General features: G+C 38.3%; 1 protein-coding gene across 2 annotated transcripts; it reads right to left on the bottom strand.

Annotated features, from left to right (window-relative positions):
- Window positions 1–17,768, bottom strand: LOC115213507 (cell death activator CIDE-3). 2 transcript variants are annotated; one of them, XM_029782517.2, is made up of 5 exons: window positions 17,488–17,768; window positions 12,585–12,679; window positions 6,482–6,640; window positions 2,824–2,963; window positions 1–450 (listed from the first exon to the last, which is right to left on the bottom strand). In XM_029782517.2, the coding sequence occupies exons 2-5, from the start codon at window positions 12,676–12,678 to the stop codon at window positions 232–234; spliced, it is 612 nt and encodes a 203-aa protein (XP_029638377.1). In that variant the 5' UTR covers window position 12,679; window positions 17,488–17,768; the 3' UTR covers window positions 1–231. The 2 variants fall into 2 exon arrangements, with proteins under 2 accessions (XP_029638377.1, XP_029638376.1); XM_029782516.2 differs by lacking the exon at window positions 17,488–17,768 and adding an exon at window positions 16,995–17,255.
- Between the last annotated feature and the right edge of the window lie 698 nt (window positions 17,769–18,466).

Raw genomic sequence — 18,466 nt, 5'->3', positions numbered from 1 at the left:
TTTTTAGTATTATTTGGATCTGATTCATTTCTCTTTGAATCTGTTCTGAAGAAAACATTCAATCATTACAAAAATTTGTCAAGTGAAAAAAGAAGTAGAAAAAATAAAATTATGATTGAAACTACAAGTACAGTTTTGGTATTTTTTGCTCTGAATAAATGTGGTGCAATGAAAATAATAATTTGAGAGTTGTATGAAAAGTATTCCAGGAACTCGTGAAAGGATTTTCAGTTACAAGTTTTCAGATTCTGGACTTGATTGAGTAGGACCAGCACAAACATAAGGACTTAGTCTGTGAATGACATTTAGTGTTCTGAGATGATGCAAAATTTCTTCTTGTTTTTTACGTTTACTTAGTATCTGTTTGCAGCATTCTTTGAATTCAGATGCAAATCGTTTATTATCTTTCATATAATCAGCCAATGTATCAATATCAAGACGAAGTATTGCCTAAGAATAAAATAAGAATTGAAATATTATAATGAGTACTATTAAATATTGTAATTTATATTACAGAATAGATAATAAACTTTTAATCTATGAAGATGAAAATATTTTGAATATTAACATCTGCACTACAGTTCAATCAATTTGATCGCCAATCTTCATCATGTGTCTTATTCTTAAATATATCTATAGTACCACACTGGATTTGGACAAGGCTACCGGTGATACAGTGGATAAGAGTGGGGTTTTTTTGTTGTTTTGTTTTTTACCTTAGTTTATCAGTTTATAAATATAGATCCTTAGTTCAAATCTTTTCAAGTACTATGTTAATATCCAGAAATAAGATCAGAGTTTAAAATTCTCAAAACAGAGTGTTGATATAAGTACTTTTAAAAATTTCAGCGAATATAACAGTCTGAAAGCTTATTTCAAACATTTAAACATCATCATCATTTAACATGTTTTTCCATGCTGGCATGGGCTGGACGGTTTGACTGAAAACTGGTAAACTGGGGAGCTGCACTGATTTGGTATGCTTTTTACAGCTAGATGCCCTTCCTAACACCAACCACTCCAATAGTGTAGTGAGTGCTTCTTACATGCCACCAGTACAGTTGCCAATTACGAAACACCAGCATCGGTCACTACTACAGTCTCACTTGGCTTGATAGGTCTTCTCATGCATGGTATATTGGCAAAGGTCTCAGTCACTTGACACTGCCTTCATGAGGTCCAAAGTTCAAGAAGCACTTTTACTGGCGTCAGCCACAACTATGATCTGACTTGGCTTGACAGGTCTTCTCAAGCACAGCATATTGCCCAATGTTCAAAAACTGCTTTTTATGTGTCATTGGCACAGGTGCCAGTTATATGGCACTGGCATAGGCCACAATTGTGATCTCACTTGGCTTGAGGGGGTCTTCTTGAGCATGGCATATCACCAAAGGTCGTGGTCACTTGTCATTGCCTCCGTGAGGCCCAACATTCAAAGATCATGCTTCACCACCTCATCCCATGTCTTCTTGCATCTACTTTATCCAAAGGTTCCCTTTACCATTAGAGATCAGCACTTCTTCACACAGCTGACTTAGCCCAACCAGCAAATCTGCTGGCCTTATGCCAAAATTTGAAATTATTACTATTATCATTATTATTATTATTATATTATCATTACTACTACTACTACTACTACTACAACACTTAACATGCTGAGCAAATTGCTTCACAGCATTTCATTCATCCTTACAATCTGAGTTCAAATTCCACCAAGGTCGGTTTTGCCTTTCATCCTCTCAGGGTCAATAAAATAAGTACCAGTGGAGCACGGGGGTTGATGTAATCGACTTATCCCATCCCCCTGACATGACAACCTTGTGCTGAAATTATTATTATTATTATTATTATTATCATTCTTTTCTTCATTTGGATGTTTATGGTGTTAGTCAGATACCTACACATTACATGCCATTGTTATTATTTAGTAGTGGTAAGCTGGCAAAATTGGTAGCTCACCAAACAAAATGCTCACTACTTCTGGCTCACTACATTCTGAGTTCAAATGTCACTGCAGTTGACTCTACTTATCATCTTTTGGGGTTTGATAAAATAAGTACCAGTTCGGCAATGGAGTCAATGTAACTGGCTTTCTCTTTCCCTCTAAATTACTGACCTAGTGCCAAAACTAGAAAGAAAGGTGACAAGTTGGCAGAGTCTTTAGCATGCCAGACATAATGCTTAGCAGCAGTTCCTCTGGTCTTTACCTTCGGAGTTCAAATTCTGCCAGGGTCAACTTTGCCTCTCCTCTTTTCAGAATCGATGTAACAGACAAGCTCCCTCTCCCAAATTTCAGACCTTGTGCCTGTTGTAGAAAGAATTACTATTTTGTAGTAGCCACAGTGATAGCAACCTGGATGCTTATGGTTGGTTAAGGATTTTCTGATACACAGTGGTAGAAAAGTGTGTTCACCCAAGAAGTTAGAGAGGAAGATCATGTTGAAGTGTAGATAAGAAAAAGGTGGGGGTGGGGGTGGTTCAGTTCATCAACACCATTTAACATCTGTTGTCCATACAGGCACAGGTTGAATAGTGTGACCAGTGTTGGCAAGCTTGAGGGGCAGGGGGTATTCCAGTCTGATTTGGCATGGTTTCTATGTTAGGATACCCTTCCTAATGCCAACCACCTTACAGAGTGTGCAGAGTGCAATTATGTGACACTACATGGGCACTTTTACGTGACACCGCACAGGAGCTTTTACGTGGCACTGCACAGGTGCTTTTACATAGCACCACAAAGTTATTTCTAATAATTAATGAAATGTAGATCATAGATCATTACCGAAAGTAATTACTAACAGCAGAAATAATTTATATACTTACCTCTAACTGACTATTTGAAAAGGATATACATTTAATAAGATCTGAATGAATTCCAGACAACAAATTAACAATTTCGTTAGAAATATTCGTATCAGAAGGTCCATCTGCAGTGTCAAAACGAATATCAAATGAAGATGTAACTAAAAAGAAAACAAAGAATGTAGAATTAAATGTTGAAAATTGTGAAATCTATTACTGTTAATTAGATTATAATTTATGAATATATTGTAAATATAATAGTTTAAATACAATAATGTAAATTTTAAAAATATTTAGTCTCTAAAGATTGGGTTAGTCATCTGAAAAATTAAAATCTCATTAATGAAAGAGAATATATATTATATTCTATGGTTACTTTCCAGGCTAGTAAAGGTACATGGCTCAGTGGTTAGAGCATCGAGGACACAGTCATCAGGAGGTAGTGAGTTTGATTCCTGGACCAGGCTGTATGTTGTGTTCTTGAGCAAGACACTCTATTCCACATTACTCCAGTTCACTCAGTTGTAGAAATGAGTTGCAATGTCATTGGTGCCATACTGTATCAGTCTTTGCCTTTCCCTTGGGTAACACCAGTAGCATGGAGAGGGGAGTTTGATATGCATGGGCAACTACTAGTTTTCCATAAACAACCTTGCCCAGAGTTGTGCCACAGCGGGTAACTTTCTAGGTACAATCCTATGCTCATTCATAACTGAAGGGGGGTCTTTACCCTTTTTACTTTCCATGCTGATATACATATATATTACTAGCAGTACATATATATGTACTGCTAGTATCGCCCGGCGTTGCTCGGGTTTGTAAGGGAAATAACTATGTAAGCATTTTTAGAGATGTAAAGTATAATAGCCATCTCAATATGGCTAACCACAAAGGGGGGTGGGTGTTACTGTAGCTTTTTACGTTCTGAGATTTAATAATAAATTTTTAGAGAGTTACTTCCCTTATATATGCCAAAAATGCATTAAAAATGGGAAAAATTGATGGAAATTTTTTTTTTAAATCGTAGACGCGTGCTAATACCCAGAAGGGCTCAATATGAATCACGACTATAAGATACCCGGTTTTGGTTAAACTGCACCGCAAAATGTGGGAGTAGTTAGGAATCTAAAGCGTAGGAGACAGACAGCACACAACCTCACTTTTATATATAAAGACTAGCAGTATCGCCCGGCGTTGCTCGGGTTTGTAAGGGAAATAACTATAAAGCATTTTTAGAGAGTTATAGCCAAAAAATAGCAAAAAAATGCATTAAAAATGGAAAAAAAAAAATTATAGTAAATTTTTTTTAAATCGTTGAACGTGTGCGTGCGCATGCGCGAACGTGTGACAGCGCATGCGCGAACGTGTGACTGCACATGCGCGAGAGTGTGACTGCGCATGTGCGAACGTGTGCGCGAAAGTGTGACTGCGCATGCGCAAAAGTGTGACTGCGCATGCACGAACGTGTGACTGCGCATGCGCGAATGTGTGCGTGCGCATGCGCGAAAGTGTGACTGCGCATGCGCGAAAGTGTGACTGCACATGCGCGAACGTGACTGAGCATGCGCGAACGTGACTGCACATGCGCGAGAGTGTGACTGCGCATGTGCGAACGTGTGCACGCGCATGCGCGAAAGTGTGACTGCGCATGCGCGAACGTGTGACTGCGCATGCGCAAACGCGTGACTGCACATGCGCAAGTGTGTCTGCGCATGCGCGAACGTGTGACTGCAGATGTGTGCGACAGTGTGACTGCGAACGTGTGATTGCGCATGCGCGAAAGTGTGACTGCGCATGCGCAAAAGTGTAACTGCGCATGCGCGAACGTGTGCGTGCGCATGCGCGAATGTGTGACTGTGCATACACGAACGTGTGACTGCGCATGCGCAAAAATGTGACTGCGCATGCGCAGTCACATTTTACGAGGGAGGGAAGAAGGGGGAGAAGCAACACAGGTGCAGATGTGAGCGTGGACGCCAACTCCGCCGCCATCGACACACGAAAAAATATGCATTAAAATGGAATAAAAAATTATGTTAAATTATTTTTTAAATCGTAGACTCATCGTAGACGCGTGCTAATACCCAGACGGGCTCGATATGAATCACGACTATAAGATGCCCGGTTTTGGTTAAACTGCACCGCAAAATGTGGGAGTAGTTAGGAATCTAAATCGAAGGGGACAGACACTGACACAACTACAGTTTTATATATATAGATATGCTGTGCTTGAGAAGACCCATCAAGTCAAGTGAAATTGTAGTCATGGTCAAAGCTGGTGCCTAGTAACTGGCACATAAAAAGCACTTTTCAAGCATTGGGCCTCAAGGAGGCAAAGTGGTCGATGCTGGTGGCACATGAAAAGCTCCTTTCGAATGCTGGCTTCACAGAGGCAATGATGAATGACCTCAACCATGGCATTATGTCGTGCTTGAGAAGATGACCTATCAAGTCAAGTAAAATCACAGTCATGGCAGATACTGGTGTCACATAAATGGCACCCATGCCAGTGGCCTGTAAAGCACCCATTACACTTTCGGAATGGTTGGCGTTAGGAAGGGCATCCAACCATAGAAACTGTGCCAAATCAGACTGGAGTTTGATGCAACCTTCCAGCTTGCCAGCCCTGGCCAAACTGTCCAACCCATGCAAGCATGGTCAACAGACATTAAAAGATGATGATGATGATATATAATATGTAATATTAGCAATAATTTTATATTCAGGTATACACCTTGTAGTATACTGAAAAGTTACATGAGGAGATGCACTTGCACCTACAATGCATCTCAACTGTCTGTACAGCATCTCATCTGCAAGGTACTGGTACATGATGAGTCAAAACCATCAAAATAGTTCTGAATAAAGAGTCTTGTGAATTTTTTGTTTCTCTCATATTTTTTTATGTATGTATGTATAAGTGTAAAAAGTAAAGACCTCCTTCAGTCGTGAATGACCATGGGAATTGAATTATACATTCAAATTATTATACATTTGAATTATACATTCAAATTATTTATTAATTGTCATAATGTGAATATTTAATATTTAGTAAACATGCCCTTTTTATTTTTCAATGCAAGGACCCTATCACACGTTACAGATCAGATGATGAATATTCTGTTGCAGAATTTCTTGCCAAGTTTCATGCGGTAATCTCAAAAGATCTGACTTTGAAGATGCTTTCTTGTTCTTTTTATGAAGTGTCCTGTCCATTATGTCCCAGAGGTGTTCAATATAGGTTCATATCTGGTGACTGGTTTGGCCATGAAAGCTTTTTAATGAATTGTTAAAGTAATGGACATTTCTAATGCCATTTTCAACCAACAAATCTTGGGTCATTTTATCCATGTGACAAGGAGCCCCATCTTCCATAAATAGTCTTCTTTAATCATTTCATCACTGAAGATTGGAATGAGTCCTTTCTGCAAAATGACATATTTATCTGAGTGTGTTTCCCTCACACCCCACCGGCTCTGATCAACCATTGCTCCAAATTGCTCCCCAGACCATCACATAATAGTTGTTTAACTCATGCCAGCATAGAAAACAGACATTAAATGATGATGACGTCGACATCGTCGTCATCAGCAGCAGCAGCAGTATTATTATTATTATTATTATTTTAATATACATTTTGTCATCAAATTATTTTATGAAATTCTTAGAAAATACCAACCAGGATAAGGTGCTGTCCAGTTTTCTGAATCCAGAATTACCTGAAAGACAGTATTTTCAGGAAGGTGATTAAAGTATTCCTCATCATCTACTTCTGTGCCATCACACTCAAGACAGATTCTTACATTTTGAGATGGAGAAACATTCAACTTATTCCGAGCTGAAAAGTAAAACATACATGTTTTTTATCAGTCATATTGACATATGAAAACAGACATTAAAAGAATTATGATGATAGTGAAGGAATTAGTAGAAACTCTATAAGATATATCTAGTGTAAACAATAGTTGGATTAACTCTTTAGCGTTTAATCCACCCATATCCAGCCAAAATATTCTGCCTTTTTTATGTTCAAAATGGTGAGATCCAACATCTCATACTTAGCCTACAACATCAGAGTAAAAATAAACAATGACATCATTGAAATCTTGAAGCCTCAAGACAATGCCTGGTTAATTCAAAACAATGTGAATAGGCAAGTATTACATTTGACAGAATAATCTGAATGCTAAAGGGTTAAAAGCAGGTTAACAGAAAAGGTATATTTCAAATAGAGCAGGTGCACTGGGATAGTAAGCACTTAGAGTGCCTAGGAAATAGAGGCCCTCAAATGCACAGTTGACTCCCTAGTTGGTAGTTTTTGCTACCTAGGTGACCAAATTAGCAATGAAGGGGTGGATGTCCTGAAAGTATGGTAGCTGGAATAAGAACAATGGGGAAAGGGGGTGTAGAAGTCCTGAAAGTATGGTAGCTGGTATAAGAACAAGGGGAACAGGGATGGGATGTCCTGAAAGTATGGTAGCTAGAATAAGAACAATGGGGATTGGGAGTGTCCTGAAAGGATGGTAGCTGGAATAAGAACAGGTAAGAGAAAGTTCAGGAAGCTATTACCTTTGCTGGTAGAAAAGAGTTTATCTCTCAAGATCAAGGACAGACTGTATGATGGTTGTGTGCAAAATGCACAGCTGCACAGCAGCAAGACATGCACCTTGAGGGTGGAAGACATGTAAAGACTTGAAAGAAATGAGGCAAGCATCTTTATTGGATGTGCCATGTTATGTGCTTGAATGACAAAGTATAAATGAACTGAGAGACAAACTGAGTCGAAGAGGAGTCAGTTGTAGTGTATAAGATTATGTTGGTGCAGGCATATGAAGTGAATGGAGGATAACAGCTGCAAAAACAGCTGTCAAATATTTAAAGTGAATGGCACCAGCAGGGGGAAGGGACCAGGGAAAATTTGGGATGCTGCAAAATGATTTCAAGATGGTACATCTGTCAAAGGAGATGACTGAAGAGCATGTCTACAGGTGATATGCAATGTTGCAAAAGACTTGACCTCCCATGCACATCTAGTGCACATGCACCTAACTTCACTATGCCTATTCTGTACCCTCCCATCTCCCCCACTCACCATGCCATGATACCCATAACTGAGAGGAAAGTGGTCAGCATGGCCGTGGAGTAAGAAGTTTGCTTCCCAATCACATGGTTCTTGGTTCAGTCCCACTACATGACACCTTGAGCAAGTGTCTTCTACTACAGACCAGGCCAACCAAAGCCTTGTGAGTGGATATGGTAGACAAAAACTGAAAGAAGCCCCTTGTATGTATATAAGTGTGCACATGTGTATGTGCGTGCGTGGTCTTTGTGCTTGCTCCCCGCAACCGTCTGGCAACTGGTGTTACTTTATTTACATCCCTGTACCATAGCGGTTCGGCAAAAAGAGACTGACAGAATAAGTACCAGACTTACTAATGACTGAAACAAGTATAAGATAAACAGTAAAAGATTGGATAAGATCTCCCTTCCCCATACTTCTATCACCTATATCCTGCTACCTCCTCCTCCTCCTCCTTCCCAATTCATATTTCATGATACTTAAGTGGGGAACGAGTGCACACTGGTAACATTTACCTGTCTTCTTTCACCCTTTCATCACCATGTTCATTTGGACATATTACCTTGAGGATAAACACTGGCTCTTCATCATTAATTTATCTATCTTTCCTCCACACCATTCATACCACCCCACATATAACATGGATTAGCACTGCATCCTCCTATTCAACCTCCTCATCTTCTCGCCTTACTCTCTCATTAATCTTCTAATATTACCTCTCCTCCACTCCATTACTTACTTCTACCTTATCTTTCCTTCATGCACCACTTTACCTGTTCATATATAACATAGAGTAGCATTATACTTACTCCTACTAAACCCTCCCCACTCTGTCATCACACTTTCTTTATCACTAATCCCCTGATGCTACTTTCATTTAATTCCAATTACTCCCTTTCCTAACAGAGTCCCTATCTTTCCTGAACAATAGACCTGTATAACTCAAATAAGAACTGTCTTGGACCCTAATGAACTATCCAACCTGTGCTGTAATAGCAAACAGACTGACTCATCCCTTCACTGGATTCATCTACTCAACCTACCCTATTATCATCACCCCATTGTCCCCTCCCTCTATCATTCATGCTTACCTCTAATATTACTTTTCTCCTTCCCTTCCTGTCTCCTCTATTCCTATCCCAAAACTGATCCCTCTGTTATTCATTCCATTAACATCTCACAGTAAATCTGTTCCTTTCCATCACAGGTTGCTACTCTCTTTCTCTTTGCAATCTGCAAAGACCCTAACAGTACTGATACCACAAAAAGTGCCTGGTAAACTCTAAATGTTGACAGGGTTCATTAGTCTTGCTCATGATAAGGTAACCTTTGTAGCCCTATGCCACATAAAAGGCGGCGAGCTGGCAGAAACGTTAGCAGACCCGGCGAAATGCGTAGCCGTATTTCGTCTGCCGTTACGTTCTGAGTTCAAATTCCGCCGAGGTCGACTTTGCCTTTCATCCTTCCGGGGTCGATAAATTAAGTACCAGTTACGCACTGGGGTCGATGTAATCGACTTAATCCGTTTGTCTGTCCTTGTTTGTCCCCTCTGTGTTTAGCCCCTTATGGGTAGTAAAGAAATATGTAGCCCTATGCCACAAAAATGCATCCAATACACTAAGTAAAGTGACTGGTGTTAGGAAAGGCAGAGAGCTGTAAAAACCATACCAAATATGAGATATTGGAAGAAGACGTGGACTTCCAGCCTGTTGAATTCTGTCAAACTGTTCTATCCACGCCAGCTTTGAAAGTGGACATAAAAAAAAAGGATGATGCTGATGAAGATGTAGCCTGAATACCATTACTGAATGAATCAGTAAACCTTAACAGCATGTGAAAGTAGCTTTTGAAGAGGCAAGAAAGAAACTGAAACTTGCAGCATCTGATGCATTCAAAAAAAAAAAAGAGAAGGTAAAGTGGAAGGGAAGTAAGAGCAGCTTGAGTAGCTGAGTTCCATTCACTTGAGTACTGACTGCTAGGTTTTCCAATGAAATTCGCAATGCTAATTTTTGCCAAATAAGAATGATATATTCTTATACTAGCTTAAGGTGACCAGCTCTACGTGCAGGTGAGGGTGTGGTTGTTACTTTCTGTTTCTTATTGCCACATTCTCCCTCTTTGTTTCTTTCTCACTTTCCCACTTTCTTACTCTTCCTTTCTCTCGGACTCTCCCTCACTTTCTCTTACTCTTTATCTTTCTCTATCTCTCTCCCATTTATAAAAAAACAAAAGATCTTGAGTAAGTTGAGAAAGACAATATTTTGAAAGATCAATCATAAATATCAGGCAGTGACAACAGAAAGTACACTTGCCTTTTGTACATGCCACTATTTGAGTGATTAAAAATAAAGAAAAAAAGATTTCTTTGTTAAATTTAGTACTTATTTTGGGAATTTTTTGACGACTGACTATGCAAATGGAAGCTCTAAACACAGGCTAAATGCAGCTGTAAATTTCTTTCAGAAAAATTGAAAACTGTAAACAATAAAAAATAAAAGGCAAAAATATGTAAAAATGAGAAATTTTTTACAACTTCAAAAATCTTGCCTTAATTTTCAAAATTTCGAACCCATTTTCCACGCTTAAATTACAAATTCGCTTCCACTTTACAATGTTGAAAATTTGATTGAAATTGGGTAAAAGATGTCTAATCTAGACCCCCAAGTGTCCCCAAAAACCAATAAAATCCCCATTTTCACAGCAAAGCAACTACTGTAACACCCTAAAACGTCTCCCAATCAATTTCTCACCTCAGGTTACCCCTCCTGTAAATTTTAATCCCCTTCCAGCCCCATCTAGACCCCCTTTTACATAAAAATCCAATTTGTATCAATGTTCGCCTTCATCATTTTATAGAGTAGATTAGATGCCAACCACGCCAATCTAGAGGGGCTTAGAGCTCCCTTAAATTGATAAAAAATCTCTCTTCTCACCATAACAACCGCATCTTTCCAGATGGCGAGTTTTAACCTACTCAAATTTCTGCCTCATCACGCCTTCTATGCCCGTGTCAATTTTCAGCTTGATCCGACCACTGGTCTGACAGCCAACCTCTGACGTAGCAAAATGTGCACACAATTTTGACCCAAAGCCTCTTTTATATATAGATTTATCTTCAGTATTCATACATACATTATTTCATATGTCTATACATACAAGAATGTCTTTTATGGCCATACCCCCATTCCCTCTCCCAGCTGAAAAGTTTTTATATTGCTGATGCCACATAAAATGTACTCATGTTGATGCCACATGGAATACACTCATGTTGGTGCCAAGTAAAATGCACCTGTGCCAGTGGCATGTATATAAAAACCCAGCACACTTTGTGAAGTAGTTTGCATTAGGATGGGCATCCAGCTGCGGAAACCATGCCAAAACAGACAACTGGAATCTGGACAGCTCCTGTCAAATCATCCAACCCATGCCAACATGGAAAATGGACATTAAACAATAATGATGATGAGTATTCATAATGGTAAGTCAATAGATGAGGTTCAGAAGTAAGGTAATAGTTGGGAATCTCACTGATCCATATGGTCTGGTATTTACCTCTAGTCTTTGTACTTTCAAGTTATCAACTGAGAGATCATAGGAGGAATTGAACCTGGCATATAATGTATAGTAGCTAATTACCAACCTGGTAGTCAAGGCCTTTTGAGAGTTATATGTCTTGGTCAGTACTGAGGACAGTTTATAAAGTACAGACCTCTCAGTTGGTTGCCTGCTACTCTGTCCACTAGGTCTCACTTCATTGAACAATAATTAAAGTCTAAGGGAAGCCAGAAGGAAAGATTTATTGCAGGAATATGGGCAGAGTCTCTGACACCAATTCACTGCCTAAGAAGTGAATCCAAAATCATTATGTTCAAGCATGGAAATAATTATAAATAACAAACTGAACTTTATCAGGGATTGATGATGTCAGCAAGCAACTAAGCATTCTAGTTTCTTGTAAGCACATTAAGAATTTGCTTTTATCAATAGCTCAGCAGAGCATCAAAGTTGTAAACAACCTAACCATTTTGGGATAAACAACATATTGGATTGTCATTGGTAATTTCATAGTGGGTGGCTTTCCTTTGACAGACCAATGGGAACATATAGATGGTTTATCTGGTAACTGATTCATAGTTGAAACACAGCTAAGATGAATTGCTGCAAGAACTTACGTCATTCACTACAGTATTCAAATGCTACTACTGACACAGACATCGTATACAGACACATACAAACTGATTCACTAGATGTAAATGTCTTTTTCTATTATTGTTGCAATGTCATTTTTTTTGCTAACAATTAATATTTTGCATAGGGGTATCACACAGATTTTGGTTTTTCTGTCAACCAGCCATGTATTTTGTCATTACTGATCATTTATTTTAGCTTCTTAATAAAACAAATGGGCTACTCAGTTTTTGTTCATCAGTACTACAGAACTGGGAGTTACACATTTCTTCTACCCACCCTTCTCTTGGAATGGAAAGTACACACATTTGAATTTCAGAGTCAGATCTTTGGTCTTCACAGTTACTCTCAGTACATCATACCCTTCATTTCTAACAGTTGACTAATATTTCCTTATTGGCAATGTGTGTGTGTGTGAGAGAGAGAGAGAGAGAGAGAGATTAAGCAGTTTTGATATATTTTGTAAGGTAAACTTCGAAATCTAGGGAAATAATTTGAAGAGAAACAAACCAACCTTTTTCGATTAAATCAGTAAAGCCATTAGCAACTACACCTTTGCGAACAATCCGTTTAGCATCCCACACTTTATATTGTGTTGATCTAGACATCCTGTTGAAATATATTAAGAAAATACCAGTCATAGCACCTCATATAATTTGGTCATCAAAACTACATAAATTTTCAAGGAACTGTAACATAAAATATAAACAAAGATGAATATTATTATAACAATTTCTTTTTAAAATCTTACTTGTCCTATAACATTATCATTTCATAATATTTTAAATGCTTCCTACTTCAGGTTTTTTCTTCAGATATCTGAAGATCACTATATTTGAAGTCAGTCTGTTATTTACTAGAAATATGTATATGCCTATTAGAAGAATGGTAATAGTTGTAGAAGTGGAAATATACAGTGAAAGAGCAAAATCAGTTTTTTGAATACTTATTGAGTGAAGCCCAGACAAGGAGGCACAAGAACTCTCATATACACATAGACACATGATGAACTTTTAGTCTCTGCCTTACAAATCCACTCCTAAGGCTATGGTTGGCCTGAGGAAGGTGACAGAAGGTGCTATGAAGAAGCTATATATATTGCCATCCACTTAAGAAAACACACAGTAAATAATCCACAAGCACTCGAACAGAGTCCTCAACTTGTCCCATTTGCCAAAAGGTTTGCAAGGCACCAGCAGGCCTCAAGAGATACACTCATGTCCATAGAACATGATTACCGCTTCATCTGACTGAACCCTCGTTTGTTGTTCATAACAAGGGAATCCATCATATATATATATATATATTTTTACTTGTTTCAGTCATTTTACTGCGGCCATGCTGGGGCACCGCCTTTAATCGAGCAACTCGACCCTGGGACTTATTCTTTGTAAGCCTAGTACTTATTCTATCAGTCTCTTTTGCCGAACCGCTAAGTTACGGGGACATAAACACACCAGCATCGGTTGTCAAGCAATGCTAGGGGGTCAAACACAGACACACAAACACATACATATATATATATACATATACACGACAAGCTTCTTTCAGTTTCCGTCTACCAAATCCACTCACAAGGCTTTGGTCGGCCCGAGGCTATAGTAGCAGACACTTGCCCAAGGTGCCACGCAGTGGGACTGAACCCGGAATCATGTGGTTGGTAAACAAGCTACTTACCACACAACCACTTCTGCGCCTATATATATATATATATATATACATATATATATATATATATATATATATATATATATATAATGTAGCTTGCTAACCAACCACATGGTTCCGGGTTCAGTCCCACTGCTTGGCATCTTGGGCAAGTGTCTTCTACTATAGCCCTGGGCCGACCAATGTCTTGTGAGTGGATTTGGTAGACAGAAACTGAAAGAAGCCTGTCGTATATATGTATATATATATATGTGTGTGTGTGTTTGTGTGTCTGTGTTTGTCCCCCTAGCATTGCTTGACAACCGATGCTGGTGTGTTAACGTCCCCGTCACTTAGCGGTTCGGCAAAAAGAGACCGATAGAATAAGTACTGGGCTTACAAAGAATAAGTCCCGGGGTCGATTTGCTCGACTAAAGGCGGTGCTCCAGCATGGCCGCAGTCAAATGACTGAAACAAGTAAAAAAGTAAAGAGTAAGAGTATATATATATATAAATGCAAAAATACACATTAAGTACAGGGCATCACCAATGAGTGAAAAATATGTAAACACACAACAAGAGAGACAAGTACAAGACAAAATACCAAAAGAAGTCTAACTCCTCCTCAGTTGTCAACTGTTTATTACTACCTGTTTCGTGCTTTTAATGACAAGATAGGAATACTTCATAAGACAGCAGCATCCAGAAATTTAAAAAGTATAAAATTTGTGGACTGTCAGGGCTTCAAATGAACAAACAACACCTGAGAAGATGTATGGAAATGATTGACGAAGACAGACGTATAGGGCCATTAGGCTAATACAAATTGTAATGGATAATGCCTGGAAGAAATTTTGAAAGGATATAGAATAAATAGAAGAGAAAAAAGATATCAAGAAGTGAGAGAAATGACATCCAGCTAGCTGGACGTCCCATCCAGAAAAGACAGAGAGAAATGATATATGATGATGATGATATCATATATATATATATATATATCATTTTATTTATTTTAATGTCTATTTTTTCCATGTTTGCATGAGTCAGAGAAGACTTCACTGAGGCAGAATTTTCTAGTTGGATGTCTTTCCTGATTCCAGCTCTAACCTGTTTCCAAGCAAGGTGATAATTCCTCTCATCTGTCAAACAGCAATCAGCATGGACATACTTTCACAAGAAAAAATTACAAACAAATGACGCCTTTTGTATGAATGGTAAAGCTTTATTCATACCCAACAAACGCCATTCCATTACCTTTGAAATGGTGGAAGTGAAAATCAGTAAATCAGAAAATCAGTGGTGTCAGAAGAATTAGTTCTGATGAGAATGAAATGCATTGTAGCATATTTCCAAAAATCTAGATCAGCAATTCTCAACCAGGGTTCATATATCTACATGCATCTGCATGGGTCGTATGTTAGCTGTTAACCCTGGTGAGAAGAAGCTCACAAACAGCGATATGTTAGAACCAATGCAGCGTGTTGGTGCTGTGTAGATGTTGACGACATTGGTAAGAGACATCATGGTGGTGATGACGATGGAGGTCGCTATAATGTGGTCAGTGGTTAGACCTTAGAAGGAGACTAGGAGGTGAACTTTTATGGCTTGTTTGGGAAAGACTGTCTCACGTGACTTATTTGAAGGCTGCAATTAGTTGGGTTGCATATTGGCACGCGATAGAGTAAGAGACAAATTGCGCCAAAACCAACCAATAGGAGTGGTAGACACAACGGGGTACAAAACATCAACCAAAGGTTAGCTGTTACATTTGTAAGTCGGTTAATATAATAAAGATCTTCACCCGTTAACAAAAGCAAAAAAAAACACCATACTGGGTGTTAACAACTGTGTAGAAAACTAATGCCAAAAACAATTTGCGCAAACGAACCCGGGGGATGGGGTGAGGACTTTCGGAATATTCACAAGATCCGATTTTTCCGTCATAACTTTCGGGAAAATGGATATATATTGATTTTTTTTTTTTTTACGGAATCCCACGTTTTTGGTTATGAAGGATCCGATTCTGAAAAAAAATTTCAAAAATCAGATTTTCAAAACTTCACTCCCCCCCTCCCCATTCTAGTTTTCTATATTCCTAATCTCTGTATTAGATTGATAGAAAAAAATTCGAAAAAAGTTTTAAAAATAAAAACACTTTAATTTCACGTGAATTACTGCGGGAAATTACTCTGAAAGAAATCTTTGCAGAAAGGTGAGTAGATTGATTACATATTTCTTTCAGTATGTTATCGCAGTTTTGTGAGATTTTGCTGTTATTTCTAGCATATGGATAGCCTGCTTGAAGCCCAAAGCCGGAGAATCGAAATTTTTCTAGCAAAAAGAATGGCGCTGAATCCAAACTTTACGAGTAGAAGTAATAAATGCCTGCTGTTGGCCCAGAATAGATTCTTTGTTTTCTTTTTAGATAGAACGTGCATGTGTGAGAGAGGAGAGGAAAACTTTTAAATTTTGTTACATGGTTTGTTTTTAATAAACTTACTTTAAATTTTGCTGTCACCTAACATAAATTGGAGTTGGGATGAAAGCAAAAATAAGAATTAACATGAGTAAATTTGATTTCTTAAAGACCCGCATTAGCAAATTATAAAGGGCAACCAAACTTGTTTTCATCCCCCTTCATCAGCAACGTTACACAATATTTATATTTACAACTGAGAATCAAAACTGAATCCCGGGCCTTCGTTGGGAGTTTGTTTACCTGTTACTAAACAATTTCGCTATTTTGACAAAAAAAAAAAAAAGTAACGAGGATCTTTTCACAGATCCAGTAACGATAATAGGCGCAGGAGTGGCTGTGTGGTAAGTAGCTTGCTCACCAACCACATAGTTCCGGGTTCAGTCCCACTGCGTGGCACCTTGGGCAAGTGTCTTCTGCTATAGCCCCGGGCCGACCAATGCCTTGTGAGTGGATTTGGTAGACGGAAACTGAAAGAAACCCGTCGTATATATGTATATATATATGCGTGTGTGTGTTCGTGTGTCTGTGTTTGTCCCCCTAGCGTTGCTTGACAACCGATGCTGGTGTGTTTACGTCCCCGTTACTTAGCGGTTCGACAAAAGAGACCGATAGAATAAGTACTAGGCTTACAAAGAATAAGTCCCGGGGTCGATTTGCTCGACTAAAGGCGGTGCTCCAGCATGGCCGCAGTCAAATGACTGAAACAAGTAAAAGAGTAAAGAGGATTTTTTCACAGATCCAGTAACGATAACAGAAAATCCAATTAATTAAGTTAACATGGAAATAAAAAAAATTTACCAGTGAAGTTCAAGATGAGAAACTGGACTCATTCTAACTCGAATGAAGTGGAATAGAAAATGTAAATATAATAAAATATGAGGCTAAAGCAACATAGGAGAAACCACAGTGTGTCAGCAGTTAGTCAACACTCAAACTATTCGAAAAATATCGTTCTTAATCAGGATATGATGAAACAAACATTGACGTATTTCCAGTTGTTAACACAAGCATTGATGTTTGTTTTCGTGCTATTATTAACACCTACTTTATATAATTCCTGTTATTAATGCCTACTTTATTACCGCATGTAAACTAAACATTGTATATTAAATCGTTTGGTGTTAATCAAACTGAACTAGCGCCAATATTTTGTTTCCTTGGACACATTTTAGATGTGAATTATATTTTGTATTTCTTTATAGAAACTTGAAGGTATTTGCTAGTTGATTTGGTCCTAAAAAATTCGTTTAAAATGAATACGAAAACAGAAAATAGTAATTAAACAGGATACCTTTAAGGAAGTGTTAAACCAATTCTTAATTTCAGTTGATATTCAAAACTAATTTATTTGTCGAGTTTGACTGGGTGACAGAATTAAAAGAGCGCCGGACTAAATGTTACGCGGTATCTTGTTCCGCCCGTTGCCGATCTGACTGCCAATCGATAATTTAAATACCATTTAAGTGCGGTGATCCATTAAATCGATTTTACCCTTTTCCTTAATATGTGTTTATTTTTACCAAAGTGGGAATTCGATGAAGGGTCACGATTCAAGAACGATAACTCTTCTTTGATTCACACCTACAGATTATCTACGACGTCGAAACCCGTCAGATTAAAGGGCATGGGTGGGGCAAACCCTGCCCGCAGGTGCATTGCACCTGAAGGCCGATATACTTGTATGTACAAAATATAATAATGCGCCCAAAGGCCGATATACACGTATGTACAAAATATAATAAATATTTCAGTTAAAAAATTCATACAATATTCATATGCCTAACTGCGACAAAGTCGCGTTTCCACTACGACTTAAAACGGTTAGACTCGAACAGAAATCGTTCCATTCGAATTGAAATTTTGTTTTCACTATAAAAAACCTATTGCTAGGTTTGTACCACCCCCTTGAGACCCAACTACCCTCGGTACTATTTAAGAAGAGTGATCCCGGTGCGCGTACTCCCTCATCCGCGCTAGCTAGTCGTGACTAGTCGATCCTACGACTACCTAGCAAAGTAAATAAAACACAAAATAAATCATTTTTTTACACAAAGTAAATAACGCACAAAAAGACAAAGGGTTAGAGTTAGGGGTGAGGGAAGGGTATCTTTTTTTCTTCACAAATGTAAATAAACCCAATGTTTCTTAAACGAGGGACACATTCATTATGCACAGAATGTTATTTACCTAAATGGAGGTCACCGATTGGTTAAAATTGCCGAAATGCTCGAAATTAAAGACGAAATATGTTACAACATATAGAATTTTCT

This window comes from Octopus sinensis, linkage group LG6 (assembly GCF_006345805.1).
Source record: "Octopus sinensis linkage group LG6, ASM634580v1, whole genome shotgun sequence".
NCBI classification, from domain to species: Eukaryota; Metazoa; Mollusca; class Cephalopoda; order Octopoda; family Octopodidae; genus Octopus; species Octopus sinensis.
This window is presented reverse-complemented; position numbering and strand designations above follow the sequence as displayed.